Source organism: Dendropsophus ebraccatus, chromosome 4 (genome assembly GCF_027789765.1).
Source record: "Dendropsophus ebraccatus isolate aDenEbr1 chromosome 4, aDenEbr1.pat, whole genome shotgun sequence".
Classification (NCBI taxonomy): Eukaryota; Metazoa; Chordata; class Amphibia; order Anura; family Hylidae; genus Dendropsophus; species Dendropsophus ebraccatus.
This window is the reverse complement of record NC_091457.1, coordinates 125,012,893-125,026,747: the sequence shown is the minus strand read 5'-3', so window position 1 is coordinate 125,026,747 and position 13,855 is coordinate 125,012,893. Positions and strand designations below refer to the sequence as shown.

The following is a 13,855-nucleotide window of genomic DNA, read 5'->3' as shown; positions in this document are numbered from 1 at the left end:
TAATGTAATACAATATAAAATTATAGGACAGTGGCACAAGAACATACATACAGGATGGGATTTACCTTTAGCCACAGTAGGCCTTTGCCTATAGGCTAGATTTAATTAAATAGTCAATCAATAGTTAATCAAATTAATAGGCGTAAAAATTATACAGATTTGTAAATTCTTTTAAAAAATCTCCAGTCTTCCAGTACTCATCAGCTGCTATATGTCCTGCAGGAAGTGGTGTATTCTTTTCAGTCAGGCACAGTGCTCTCTGCTGCCACCTCTGTCCATGTCAGGAACTGTCTAGAGCAGTGACAAATCCTCATAGAGAACCTCTCCTGGTCTGGACAGTTCCTGACATGGACAGAGGTGGCAGCAGAGAGCACTGTGTCAGACTGAAAAGAATACAGCAGCTGATAAGTACTGGAAGTCTTGAGATTTTTAAATCAAAGTAAATTACAAATCTGTTTTAACTTTCTGACATCGGTTGATTTAAAAGAAAAAAAAAAATATACAAATATACATAGTAATTCTGATAAAGTGGCTTTGCGTGCTGGGTGCAGCTATACAGCAGAAAATAAAACGCAAAAGGGTTTTACTATTTTTAACAGTAATGAATGCCTGATATGTCAATTCTTCTACGTGGAGAGAGGAGGTGCGAGCCCTCCCATAGACTGCTAGGAGAGTTCCTCCACGGAATTCTGCCAGTTTTACTCCATGTGAACTGGCGCTAAGCTAGTAAAGTGCATCCAGCATACCTGTGGTAAATGCTAAGTGTCCGGTCCAGACGTGGCCCCCATCCAGCTGACACGTTTCGGCCTTTCTCGAGGGTTGGTTTGGTTTGTGTTGGTCAAAATGTATTACTATAATCCACTTTGGCGATCATGCCATAAATTCTTTATCTGCCTCAGAGTACATGAATGCTATAGGTCTGTTTGATCATCCTCTGAACACTATATATATAAAGATATATATAAATATATAAAGATAGATAGGATTTTATAGTTTACTTTTTTCTTTTTTTCTTTTTTTTTCAGCCAACACAACACGTATATTTGAAGGGACCAGGATAGTAAAGACAGGAGTGGTAAGTATAGCAATATCTTCTGTGATACCGATGTTATAAGTCCTCTCTCTTTTCAGTGTTACAGCAAGGCTCAGTGAGAAGCTGCCTGTCTTTCTCTAGCTCTGTACTCGTTTTATCTATCTCATATCCGTCCTTCTATCTCTCCCTCTTCTGCCTATTCCTTCTTTTTCTCCCCTGTATTACTCCTTCCCTATGCACATTGCTCTCTGCTGTCCACAGCTGTAATAATAACAGGTAGCACTTTATATCCAAGCTTTTCCCATAGACCTTAAACTCTGTGTCCGGAGGAAGTGAATTGAATGTTGTTAGGAAATCCTTATTCTTCAGTCTGTGCCAATTTATTATATTTTTTTTTTACTATGCTGCATATTGAGGGGAATGTGCTGAGAGTAGATGACACAATGGTGACATCCGGTGGACACAAATGTTATTAAAGCAAATAGACAATTTGCTTCTAAGACTTGAGTAGGTGAGATCTGGGTCAGCTTTAGGTTACATGGTGGTGTGTGCAATAAATTCTTCTGACAGCCCCCCATAACACCGGCACCACAATTATACCTACCATTATACAGTGTACAAATAGCCATGGCACATCTAATTATAAGTAACCTATGGTATCATGATACCAACATATAGCTATACAGTAATGTCACCACTGCAGAAATCATGTACTGTACCGTGCCCAGGTGGCAGTGCCCATCAATGCAAGTAAAAAACTATGGTGCTCGGGTAATGATAACCGTGACCAAATAACTCCAGTTAGCCCCAGTTATGAAGTAATCAGAATGCTCAGGCTTGTAACTAGAAATGGCTTGGCCCCATAACAAACCTTTGATCCCCCTTCCCCTCCCGACTGACTACTAAGGCTGGGTTCACACTAATGTTTTTGAAATCTGATTTATTTTTTTTTCATCCGTTTTTGCAAAAAACAGATGGAAAAACGGATGCAATTTTGTGCATCCATTTTGATCCGTTTTTCCATTGACTTCCATTATTAAAAAAACAGATCAAAATGCATCCATTTTTTTTTACGTACACAAAAATGCAGTTGGCTACGCTTTTTTGTACGCTAAAAAAGGATAATTTTTGATCCGTCTTTTTTATAATGGAAGTCAATGGAAAAACGGATCAAAACAGATGCACACAAATGCATCCATTTTCTATCCGTTTTTCGCAAAAATGGATGAAAGACAGATTGCAAAAACGTAGTGTGAACCCAGCCTTAGCTGCAAAGTCTAGTCATAACTGCAGGTGCTCGTCAAGAGTGCAAACAGTTAAAGGGACATTTTGCAGAACCCGGAAGGCCCGCTTGGCCGCTATGGCTGCTACAGTGGTAGTTACACCCCTGAGAATGCTACGCAATGTCTATATGATACCACAATACAGTGATGGTCACAAGCCTCCTGGTCATTTATGGTGCCCCTACAGCAGATTTGGCTGACGTGCCCTCTGCAACCACTTTCCTAAGACCTGAGAAGAAATGGAATGTATCCCATTCCATTGCCACCTGGTCATATACTGATTTACAAGGGGCCAAAGATATATGTGATATATCATAATGGTTTCCAGTAGACCGGAACTGGTTGCATGCTTCATTGCCTGCTACCAAATCATGTTCTTCCCTCAAAACAGTACTAGTCCTTACAGAGACTCCTCATAGACCTCAGTCTGGTTTTGTAATAGGCGTTCTGTAAGGTTTTAGCCCTGATGGCGTGCCCTTAGGATTTAATGGATTGGATTTAGCTCCCTGTAGCCAAGGAAGGGGATTAGCAGTTATTGCTGACCAGTGCTGTTCTGCACCTATAGAATTAGCTATAGAGGACTTGTGTTGTGGCCAGTACATTGTCCTACTGGGTCCTCCGGAGTGTCACTCCACTCTGTGTAGAATGAGAGCCACTCCAGCAATGGACACCTAAGAATTATACAGAATGAGAGACACTCTATGCAACCAGGGGCACCAAGAATTATGTAGAATAAGAGCCACTCCAACCAGGGACACCTAAGAATTATACAGTATGAGAGCCACTCTATGCAACCAGGGACACCTAAGAGCTATACAGAATGAGTCACTCCAGCCAGGGACAACCTAGAGTTATGCACATGTTCTAATAGAGCATATGGACAGAGGATATTTTTGGGATATGAAGCAGAAACCCTTCACATTTTGTAGAACATCTGGACATGAAAGCTACATTTATAATCCCATACGGCCCCAACCTCCCTGCATGTTTTGTCATTAAAAATAGTGTCTTATTTTATCTTAACCGCAGAATGAGAAAGTTCAGAGAAAGATTTCCTCCAGTGCACTTTCTAAAAGTGTTATTCCAGGTAATGTACTGACTCTTCTTTTCTAATCTTTCTTCTCCAAGCCTACTGCTTCCCCTGCTTCCTCCGCTGACATGGCTCCAATCAGCTCTGGATCCTCCACCTGGACTTCCTCTGGCATCCCCTTTTCTTTTGTTTCAATGGCCACTGGGATGGGCCCTTCTTCGAGTGGGAGCCAAGCTACGGTGGCCTCTGTGGTGACAAGTACTCTGCTTGCTGGTCTTGGGTTTAGTGGTGGTGGTTTACCTTCTTTTCCTAGCACTGTGTGGCCCACTCGCCTCCCCACCTCCTCTCCCACCAGTAAACAGGCCGCCAGGCCTGTTGTGTCTACTACTGAACCTTTACCATCCACAGGCTCCGACAACGACGCTTCTCCCACAAAGAATAGCGATGGGGCTGAGGAGGGGGACAAAAATGAAAAAGGCGAGGGGGAAGAAGGTGAGCAGGAGGAGGAAGGCGAGGACAGTGAAAAGAAGGAAAAAGATGATGTCGCCACACATTCTTCAGATGTGCAGAACCACACAGAGTCCACCATGACTACTGACAGTGCTGATGGCCAACAAGACCCCGGCACTAATGAAACTTTAACAGACTCGAAGCAAAAACGAAACACTTCTTTAGTAGAGGACAGTAACTGGGCTACACCTGCTGGAAGTACAGTCCCTTTACAAACCACAGTGCCATCCACAGAAGATTATGATCAGGATCAAAGTTCATATATTCCAGAAAAAGATGGGACAGACTTGGACAACAGATCCACTGTTTACCCAGGTTGGTGACTAGATCTATCATCTTCGGGGCTAAACCAGTATCTTCTGTGTCCTTAAAACTACTGACTTTTCTTACTAAAAGAATGTTTCCTTTGTTCAGAACTTCTGTACATAGAACTAACCTTTGCTCAAGATTCCTGTACATATCACTAACCCCACTGCTCCATCTCTTGACATCACCCATTCCTTTCTTTTTAACCTGTGGTTCAGCCATTTTCTGAATCTTAACTTTTTTCCTCGTTTTTGTTACCTAACGTGAGAAAATGGGAATTTGTTTCTGATGTTTTCGTTTAACTGTAAGAATAATGTACAGTACTTCTTATTCTTTTGCCTTTTTGGCTGGGATTACAATGGAGAATATTAAAGCTTAATTCTGTATGACAGTGATGCTCTTTATAGTGGGCTGTGTTATTTATCCGGCGCGCACATTTTTTATTTTAATTTTTTTACATCTTGCTGCCATATACGAAAACCTAAAAACCTGTTATGCGTTGCGTTCCCCCGGTGCCCCGACACGGTCGGCGGCACCCCCTGCTGTCTGTAGCCGCCATTACTTCTAAGATGAGCTTGTCTTGGAAGTGTCAGCCCGCTCAGCCAATCACTGCCCAAGGTGTTGTCCTGTCTCAGTTAGTGATTGGCTGAGTGGGTTGTCACTCCCGAGACAAACTTGTCTCAGAATTAACGGCAGCTACAGGCAATGGGCGACACCGGCGACTGCATCAGGACTCTGGGGGAGCGCAGAGAGTTAAGCATAACATGTTTGTTATGTTCTTATATGGCAGCAACATGTTAAAAATGTGCGAGCGTCGGATAACCCCTTTAAGCACAGAAAATATAACTACAAAGACATCTACATTTTAAAGGGGTTGTCCAGAATTAGAAAAAAAAATATGGCCGTTCTCTTCTGCGAAGCAACACCACCACCCGTTCATGGGTTATAGCTTAGCTCCATTGAAATGAATAAGACTGTGCTGAAATGCAACCACAAACTGTGGATGGAAGCGGCCATATTTTTATGCTTATCTACAACCTTGTTAAAGCCAATCTCCAGTCTCCTAGTGAAATGATAGTATATGGAAATAAAAGGTTTTAGCTACAGTATGCAATGGTATATATTAGAAGATGTATGGACTTCCATTTCCATATACTTCCCATGGTCCCCTGCATGCAGCGTGTGACCACTTGTATATAGGATTTATGGTACTTTCACACCTGCAATTTTCTAGACAACCAGCAGAGGCAGGTGTGTATTTTCTGTACTCTGCTTACAGGAACCCGTATGCTGGAATTTGTAGTATTGTATTGAAGAAGAAGCGGGAGACCTGTGCCATATTGGAAAGCAGAGTCACCAGCACAGGGACTTAAGGACTGTTTGGTGATCACAATTACAGGAGACTGGAGGTTTTCCTATAAGAGCAAAGCTCACTTGCTGAATAAGTGCAGGACTGTGTATAGACTATATAAGGACTGTATGTATCATACAGGTAGAAGATTTTATTTGCTAACATACAGACAGGTGTATTAAGGTGAAAGTATGGAGTTTACATTAAAGGTGGCAGGTGGAATCAGTATGTAGGATTTTTTATGTATTTATAGTACTACTTGATTTATGATAGATTATGTTACAAGGTTTTAATAGTTGTGGAAATATCTGTACCATTACAAAGCATCTACCCACATAAGGAAACAAGTGTTAATAAACGTCCACCTTTGCTCTAGGAAACCTACGCTGGACTAATTTTTATGTGGTTTGGAGAAAGCATATCCACATATACGATGGTATTTCTATCTTTAATAGCAGATATTCATTGACATAATAGAGTGAATTCAATAAAATAGTCATTTTTATAAAAATTGGTAAAACTTTTTTCTATTCAATTCCAATGGACAGTTACAGTACCATTGAATAAGATTTGTAGTGTTTTTGGCTATACTATCATGTCTTCAATAGTCATGGACTTTTCCCTTGTAATTAATATTCGTTCATTTAAGAAGAAATCTTGTCTTACTGGGTTATACAAGCCATCTGCCTATAGCCACAATCCTATAAAACAAAGGCTTTGCCATGCACCATGTACTTTATTTGGCTCCATGGCTATAAGTATCTGTCATAGACCATTTTTTTTTTCTTTATTATCCTTCACTAACCTATCAATGCAATTTACTATATCTTTGGTCAATGGGGATGGATCGACTTCTTAAAAAAAAAAGTGTGTATTTGTAATTGAAATTATGATTATGATTATGGAATACTCAGGGTGGTCTTTCTGGCGCACTGGCCAAATCTTAGGGTCTATAGGGACCTTTTGGCAGGTCACATTTACGACAACCCGTGTACTACTACTACTGCTGAACTCACCTAGGTTTGGTTTGCATGTTGCCATTCCATTCACTCGAAAGACAGTTGACCTGTGTTCCTGTAATCGTTGGGGGTCCCAGTTGTCAGACCCCCACCAATCAGCTAGTTAACCCCTATTGTATGGCTGCTAGATAACTTTTAATCTTAGCATAACCCCTTTTAAATACAGTGTCTGCCTTATGGACAGAGGAGTAAAGAATTTGGCTTAGAAACCACTTGATACACTGTGAATCCTAAAGGTTATATGAAAGACTTTGTCCTTAAATTCTTTTTATACTCCCTAAAATTTTTCCCTCTCAAAAAGTTATAAGCTCTCACGTCTCCTTCTTGCATGCATCTTCTGTGGCCTTTTCACTCAGATATGGCAAAAATCTTTACCGATCAGTGCCTGGGTGTTGAGGCCCCCCCACCAATTGCTAGATAAAGCTGGGAGAGCAATATACACAGGGGCTTCACTGGTGGTAGGATATGCTGTCCAATTCCTGCCGCCATGCTTCCTGTTCAGGCACACACAAGAGTCCAAGTTCTTCTGGCAATGCCATTGTATACAATACAGCCATTGGTGGTGGTGCTGGAAGAATTCCATCCTGCCGCCCAGACTTTTACTTTTTTTTTTTTCATTCTAATTATTTAAATTGTATTTAAAAAAGTGTGAACCCAACCTGTTGGTTAAAAAAAAACAACTTTGTATGATTCCCCCCCCCCCCCTTTTACTAAAGACTTTTGTATTGGCCTCCATATTGCTACGCTCCAACTGTTGTGTAACTACAACTCCCAACATGCCCTGCCAACCACAGACCTGCTAATCTCTTTAGTATCTTTCAGTTGATGAATATCTGTTATGAAATGCTCACTGTTCCCCCTGTAACCTGCAGAGGGCAGCTCTGTACTTTCCTGAACTCTGAATTTTTAAGTAGACAATGAGATGCAGCAATTTATAGACATCAGCTAAAGTGTTTGACCTTCTGGAAATGATAGTCTTTAAAAAAAAAAAAAAAAATTCTTTTATTTTACAGTTGATCTATTTTTTTAGTGGACATTGACTTATTTTAATTATCATGAAGTTTAATTATTATATGATTCAGCCCTTAAAGTGAACCTGTCACCAAGACAATGTTGTTTAATCTATTGTCATCATATTATAGAGCAAGAAGAGCTGTGCCGATTCATATATATCTTTGTGGGAAAATCGGTATAACTTGTTGATTTAGAATCCCTGATCATTGTGTGTTAAAGCGATTCGGTACCTACTGATTCCCCACCCCACCACCACCACAAAACTACTGGTATGGTTCCTTAGATGAGGTGAAGGCCTTCCCAGGTGTCTTTTCCAAAATTCTTTTATTCCTGTATAGTGTTGTCAATGAGGAAGCCCCCCCCCCCAGATTCTTGTACAGCACCCCGATTTTGACCTCTGGTCTCCGCCGTAGCGATCCTAGACAATGACACGCTAGCATGGAGCTTGAAGCCTTGCAGAATCACTGCTGCTGTGCTGTGTAGGATCGCTATGGCGCATGTGCAATTGAAGAAACAAGCATTGGAAACTAGAGATCCGTCTTGAGGGTGGTACGAGAATCCACCACAGAGGCAGTGGAGGCCTAGGGCACGAATGCCCTAGGTTCATCCGCATTGACACCACTGAGGAATGCTAGATGATTTTTCACCCAATAGATGGCACCAGCAGCATTTTGGTAAAAAGACGTCCGGGAAGGGTGGATCGGCACTTGCTTTACCAAACCTATTACATGGCTCCATAATCATTTAGCAAGGGCCTAAACTGTATACATACCTCTCCATAGGGATATCTCCCTATAATGTGGATAGGGTATATCTTCTCATCTTGGGATAGCCCCTTTAAGCTAATTATAACGATGCATCAAATTCATCACGGTGGCTCATGCTATTTTGACAAACTTTTTATGACTCTTTTTACACCATTCATGCAAAGTCGCCATGATTAAAGCCATGTGTCTTGTCATGGAAGGTGTTTAAATCGCATAATAAATGTCGAAAATGAAAATGCACCATATTTTTGTGCATTTTACACCATGTTTGATTTGCAGGGAACATCCTGCCCCATTATTTTTATAGCTGCTTTAACAGGAACAGATGTGTAAGATGTGTTCTATAAGCATTTAGTTGCATGTTCCTGCTGGCCTTTCATTTTCTTCCCACTTGGCCATTGCTCATTTGTTCTTTTATTCTACTTTCTTAGGCTATCTGCCCGCAAGGGAGGATTGTTCTGCTAGAATTTTATTCATTTTATTAAACATTTTAAATGGTCATTCATTTTAACAAACTTTGCATACATCAAGCAAATATAAGACTTTCATGTATTTTATAAGAGAAAAGGGCCTCTTTTTTTCCCCTTGTAGAGAGCCTGAAGCAGTTTACAGTGAGTATTAGATCTCACCCCAGGTTTTGATTTACTGCTTACACTGCTCAGTGCTGCTCTGTAATGCCCTCCATGCTGCTGCCTCTGCGGTTGTTCCATAGAACGATCAATGACCTGGATCATTTTCTGTGTGTGTGCATGCAGCGTATGGGAGACATCCTAGCAGCTAGTCACTGTCCACTTGCTATGGGACTGTCCGCAAATGTGTTCCTCAGCATCCCCTTTTGACATTTCACTGATGTATCTTTAGGTGGCATTATTATTATTAATAATAATAATAATATCATTATCATCAAGCCTTTATCCTAAAATGTTTTCTTAAATGACCGATGTGCTATAAAAACTGCTGTATTTCAAGCAGCAAGTCCTTTTACAATCCTGATTACTTTTCCCAATATAAAAGGATCAGAAAGTTTGTGTCGAGCAAGATATTCTGACCCCAAGTTCATGTATAATAACCGCCTGGCTCTGGAGTTGGGGGTCTAGCTGTATTCACTTGCAGCCTGCGAATAATGACCTAATGTGTCCATTATATTAAGTATTTTGACCACAGAATATTTTACTGGCTCCTGTTATCGGCAAAGTGGCTCATTAATGCATTTCCAGGCCAAACATTAAGCAAGGCTGAGCAGCGAGGCACTTTAATGTTTGTGGGCAGTAAATATGGCCATTAATCATTGGCTTTGTGCAGTAATTTGTATGGCTTTATAATTAACTTTATCCCACTGGTGTGAATATAGATTTGTGCTAACATTTACTTTAATGCCTTACCTACTAGCCATTTCTGACAAAAAAAAAACTATTTTCAGTCAACCTACTGTATGTGCATTCGCAGGATTTTGACACTCTTTGAGATTGTCTTTGTGACCATTTGGAACATTTTGGCCCATTTTTTGTTAAATTACAAGGCAGCTGATATATATATTTACATAAAGACTAAAGGCCCTATTACACCAAACAATTATCGCCGTACTTGACTGATTACCAGCCGTTCTAAATGATAATTGTTTTGTGTAATAGGACATAATAAAAGACTACAATCAGCCACCCTGCACAATGTTTGGCTGATCACTGTCTTTCAGTATGTTGCAATGGCCCAATGATAACAGCGACAGTCTGCTGCTCATCGCTCCATGTAACAGGGCCACCCATACAATCTAAGGATTGTCTAAGCAGCCCCTCCTGCAACTCCCCGCTCGCTGTCTGCAAGTGTAATAGCACAGGCAGTGGGCGGGGAATAAGGGGCAAGTGAGCACTGAGCTGACAGGTCAGTGCTAACTTCCTCCTCTTTATCGCTGTACAGTCGCATAAGAAAAAAAGCAAAAATTGGCAGCACCCCTATGCATCTGTTCACACTGTAGGTTGCACGCTGAATGTGGCTTAGGTACAGACAAAAGAAAAAGAAGGTGCAACAGCAACCTACAGGTGCAAGTGCTTACCGTACATATGTACAGAGTATGCACGGTAAGCACTTGTAGGTTGCTGTTGCACCTTCTTTTTTTTTTGTCAGTACAGTCGCATGAACATGTACACAGTTTCGGAGCTCACATCTCCATAATGAATGATGATGCCCCAAACTCTGTCATGTAGCGTCAGTATTTACTGACCAAACACGGAACGTGTGAATGCCCCCTTTTATGGTCCAAAAGAGTTCTGTCACTTATTATGTGTCTGTAATAATTAAAGGCGTAAAATTTAACAGAATGTAAACTGACAGATGATTTACCATCAGCTCTTTAACAGATGAGTTTTGGATGTTTTGCATTTTTAAAAATGTACAAAAATACTGTGAGTGTACATAGGCTCATTCTTGGCTCGGTTAGACCTTACTGTTGGTTCATTGGCTCAACAAATGTAAAACGCAATGGGTTAAACCACATGAAAGTGTATGTTTTGGTCTTCATCCAGCTGGAATACATCAACATACATCACGAGGGGTATGTTGAGCGCAGGCTATAAATGTGATATTAACAGCTGCTCATTTTTCAATGTCTTTCCCAATATATTTGCTACCTGGAAACTGTCAACAAGTTGCTGGTGTGTTTTTGTTTTTCTTTCTTATAATGCATCTCTGGTTAATAATTTACAAATGTTTACCTCGGCTATGGCTCTGAATAGTTCTCTCAATGGGGGATGCCCCAGTTGGGGAAACTCCCAATTAGATGCACCATGATCTGTCAGCGGATATCCAGAGCTACTGTACAGACTTTGTGGTTAGTCACACAAACCATGATAAAATGATCTGTAATAAGATCAGTCAACAGCAAGCAGCATCTTATTTTTTTCTTTTTTTTGTGTGTCTGTATGATGCACTAAAAAAAATGGAAGCAATGAGAAAATTAAAGCATTGTCAACGTTATCATGAGTTGACTTGGGGGCAGGGGTGTTAGTTTAGCAATAGCTAGAAGCCTCTAGGGCAGGGTCTGATTGGGATGATATGACATATAGTTTAAAGGGGTTATCCAGCACTATAAAAACATGGCCACTTTTCCCCCTCTCTTGTCTCCAGATTGGGTGGGTTTTGAAACTCAGTTGCATTGAAGTAAATGAAGCCTAATTGCAAACCACACCTGAACTGGAGACAAGAGTAGGGGGAAAAGTGGCCATGTTTTTGTAGCGCTGGATAACCCCTTTGAAGGACATCAAACAGAGAATCCCTGTGTTATGCACCACCCCTCAGGACTACAGATGAGCAAACTTCCAGCACGCTCGGGTTCATCTAAACTTGAACCCTCAGCATTTGATGATCGGTGGCTGAAAAAGTTGGATGCAGCCCTAAGGAGTCCTTGAAAACAATTATAAAGCTTATGACTGTATCCATATGTTCCTTGAAGCATCCGACTGCTTCAGCCATTGGTAATCAAACCCTGAGTGTGGGTTCTGACAATCCCAAGTTTGCTCGAGGACTACTCATGTCCCTGTAATATACAGTTCTTTTCCCTGGAGCTTCCACTCCATAGCCATCAATGCAATTTCTAAGTCGGTACAGAATTGGTTCATGGAGTCCTGTAACAATAAGAAAGTATTTGCCCTACTGTGACAATATTTTGTGATGCACTAGGAGTCTCCTCATTGCTATTAATGCAATTCCAATTTTTTTTCATATGCCACAGAAAAAAAATCTTGTTAGTTAGTGACTGCCATGAAGCATGTATGGGGATTTCTGACAAGCTAACCATGAATGCAGAAGTAATTTCTAATAACTTGTGCAATTGTGGTAACAAACAAACTTTCAAATCCAAAAATTCTAGAAATTTTGTTTAATTCCTTCCAGTTAACATTGCCATTAGAGATGAGCAAATCACATCCATTTTGCTTTGAACAGAGCAAAACGGATCTGCACTCATATCCATCAGGCTGCCAGCTGTGTGCTATGGCCTATGACCAGCCATAGCTGTATCCATTCCATATTTTCCAGGCAGCATCCTCCCTCTGCATGGAGACTGCAGCCTAAAGGAGATGAGCCCAGATCATGGACTCTTGTCCATGGGTTGTCTGGTATTACAGCTCAGCCCAAGTCATAGGAGATATTGTATTTAGACTATTATAGTTTTTTTTTTGGGGGGGGGGGGTTATGCCAAAAAATTTAAGTTGGTTTCTCTTTTGGAATTATTTTCTACATAAGATTGTTGTATGCAGGGCAAGTAAAATGTTCAGCTTTTTCCCTTACTTCCACTCTTGCTCATGGATTGTCTCTTGTCCATGGATTTTGGGTGATATTGCTGCTCGGCCCCTCGCGCCCCCCCCCCCCCCCCCCCCCCCCAAAAAAAAATATAAAATAAAATAAATAAATAAAAAAATACGGCTTAGCAGCAATTCCAGTCTTAGCCTTTTGTCACAAAGAATACGGAAAAATACATTAGACCATTTAGTTTTCTGATTTCATTCACTGGAAATGTGTGCAATGTGCCCTTTTCTTCTTTGTTACACTCTGTATCCTTACCAATACTATTAGGTTTGCCATCTGTGCTAGTTTTAAATGGAGCACTGCAGTATTTTCTTCTTGGTAACCTATAAAGTTAGGTTTCCAGAATGTGAGTACATACCCCCATGTGGCGTCACCTGACTATGTCTGACCCAGGGGAACCTGAAGGCCGGCTAGCCACCCATTCTGGTCATCAGATTTTTTTTTCCCCTATATAATATATAATGCAGATGTGCTGCTCATAATTATATATTTTACCGGTACTGTATAATGGTCCTGTACACCTGACTGACCAAAGATATAAAATAAATCTACAAAGCTTGGCCCGGGAATGGAAAAAAAAATGAAATAAAAGTGTAAAAATTGTATAAATTGTTCTAAATGTGTAGTAATGAAACTGGTCCATAGAATTTTATCACTACTTATGAACTTGTAAGAAATTTCTATATGCAGTGAACTCTGTATTGTAACATATTGAGGTTAATTAATAAAGGTCTTAATACTCTTTCATCTGCTTAATGCTTGTTCATTTCAAGCAGCGTCACTCCATCTTTCCACTGATCATGCTGAGTTCATACTGCACACACTTTCCATACTGCCATCTTGAGGACAAACGGAAATGGCAATGGGGCTTCCCTAGTGCTGGTACATGCCTCTGTCCTCATCTCATCTTGCTCTTGTTGGCCGGCAGCTTTCCCATCTCTTATAGTAGAGAAGGCCACCACCCATTGCCTCTATATCCTATGTTACTAAACATTGTGCTGCCCATACAGGTCAATAACACCTATGTGCTTGGTCAGAGACACACTGCCATCCATGCTCTTGGGCTCTCCCCCACTTTCAAAGCAAAAGGACCCCAAATAGAGATTACTAGTTTGTAATACCGCCTAGGCTAGTGCCATTTTTCCTTACATGATCACAGAAGTATGGGAAAATTACCCAAACACATCTCCTGTTGTCTCAGTAACCTGTAAAACTAGTCTGGGTCTTCCTATCAAAGTATGCT

At 40.8% G+C, this 13,855-nt stretch overlaps 1 protein-coding gene across 3 annotated transcripts in view; it reads left to right on the top strand.

Annotated features, from left to right (window-relative positions):
- The window catches only part of PTPRG (protein tyrosine phosphatase receptor type G), a 403,269-nt gene that overhangs the window by 301,365 nt on the left and 88,049 nt on the right, over positions 1-13,855 (top strand). For 2 of the 3 annotated variants that reach the window (XM_069966943.1, XM_069966944.1), the window contains exons 11-12: positions 1,026-1,075; positions 3,445-4,171. In XM_069966943.1, the coding sequence (XP_069823044.1) occupies positions 1,026-1,075; positions 3,445-4,171 (777 nt within the window). Of the gene's footprint in view, positions 1-1,025; positions 1,076-3,345; positions 3,404-3,444; positions 4,172-13,855 lie in introns of all 3 variants that reach the window. The other variant, XM_069966945.1, reaches the window with a different exon arrangement.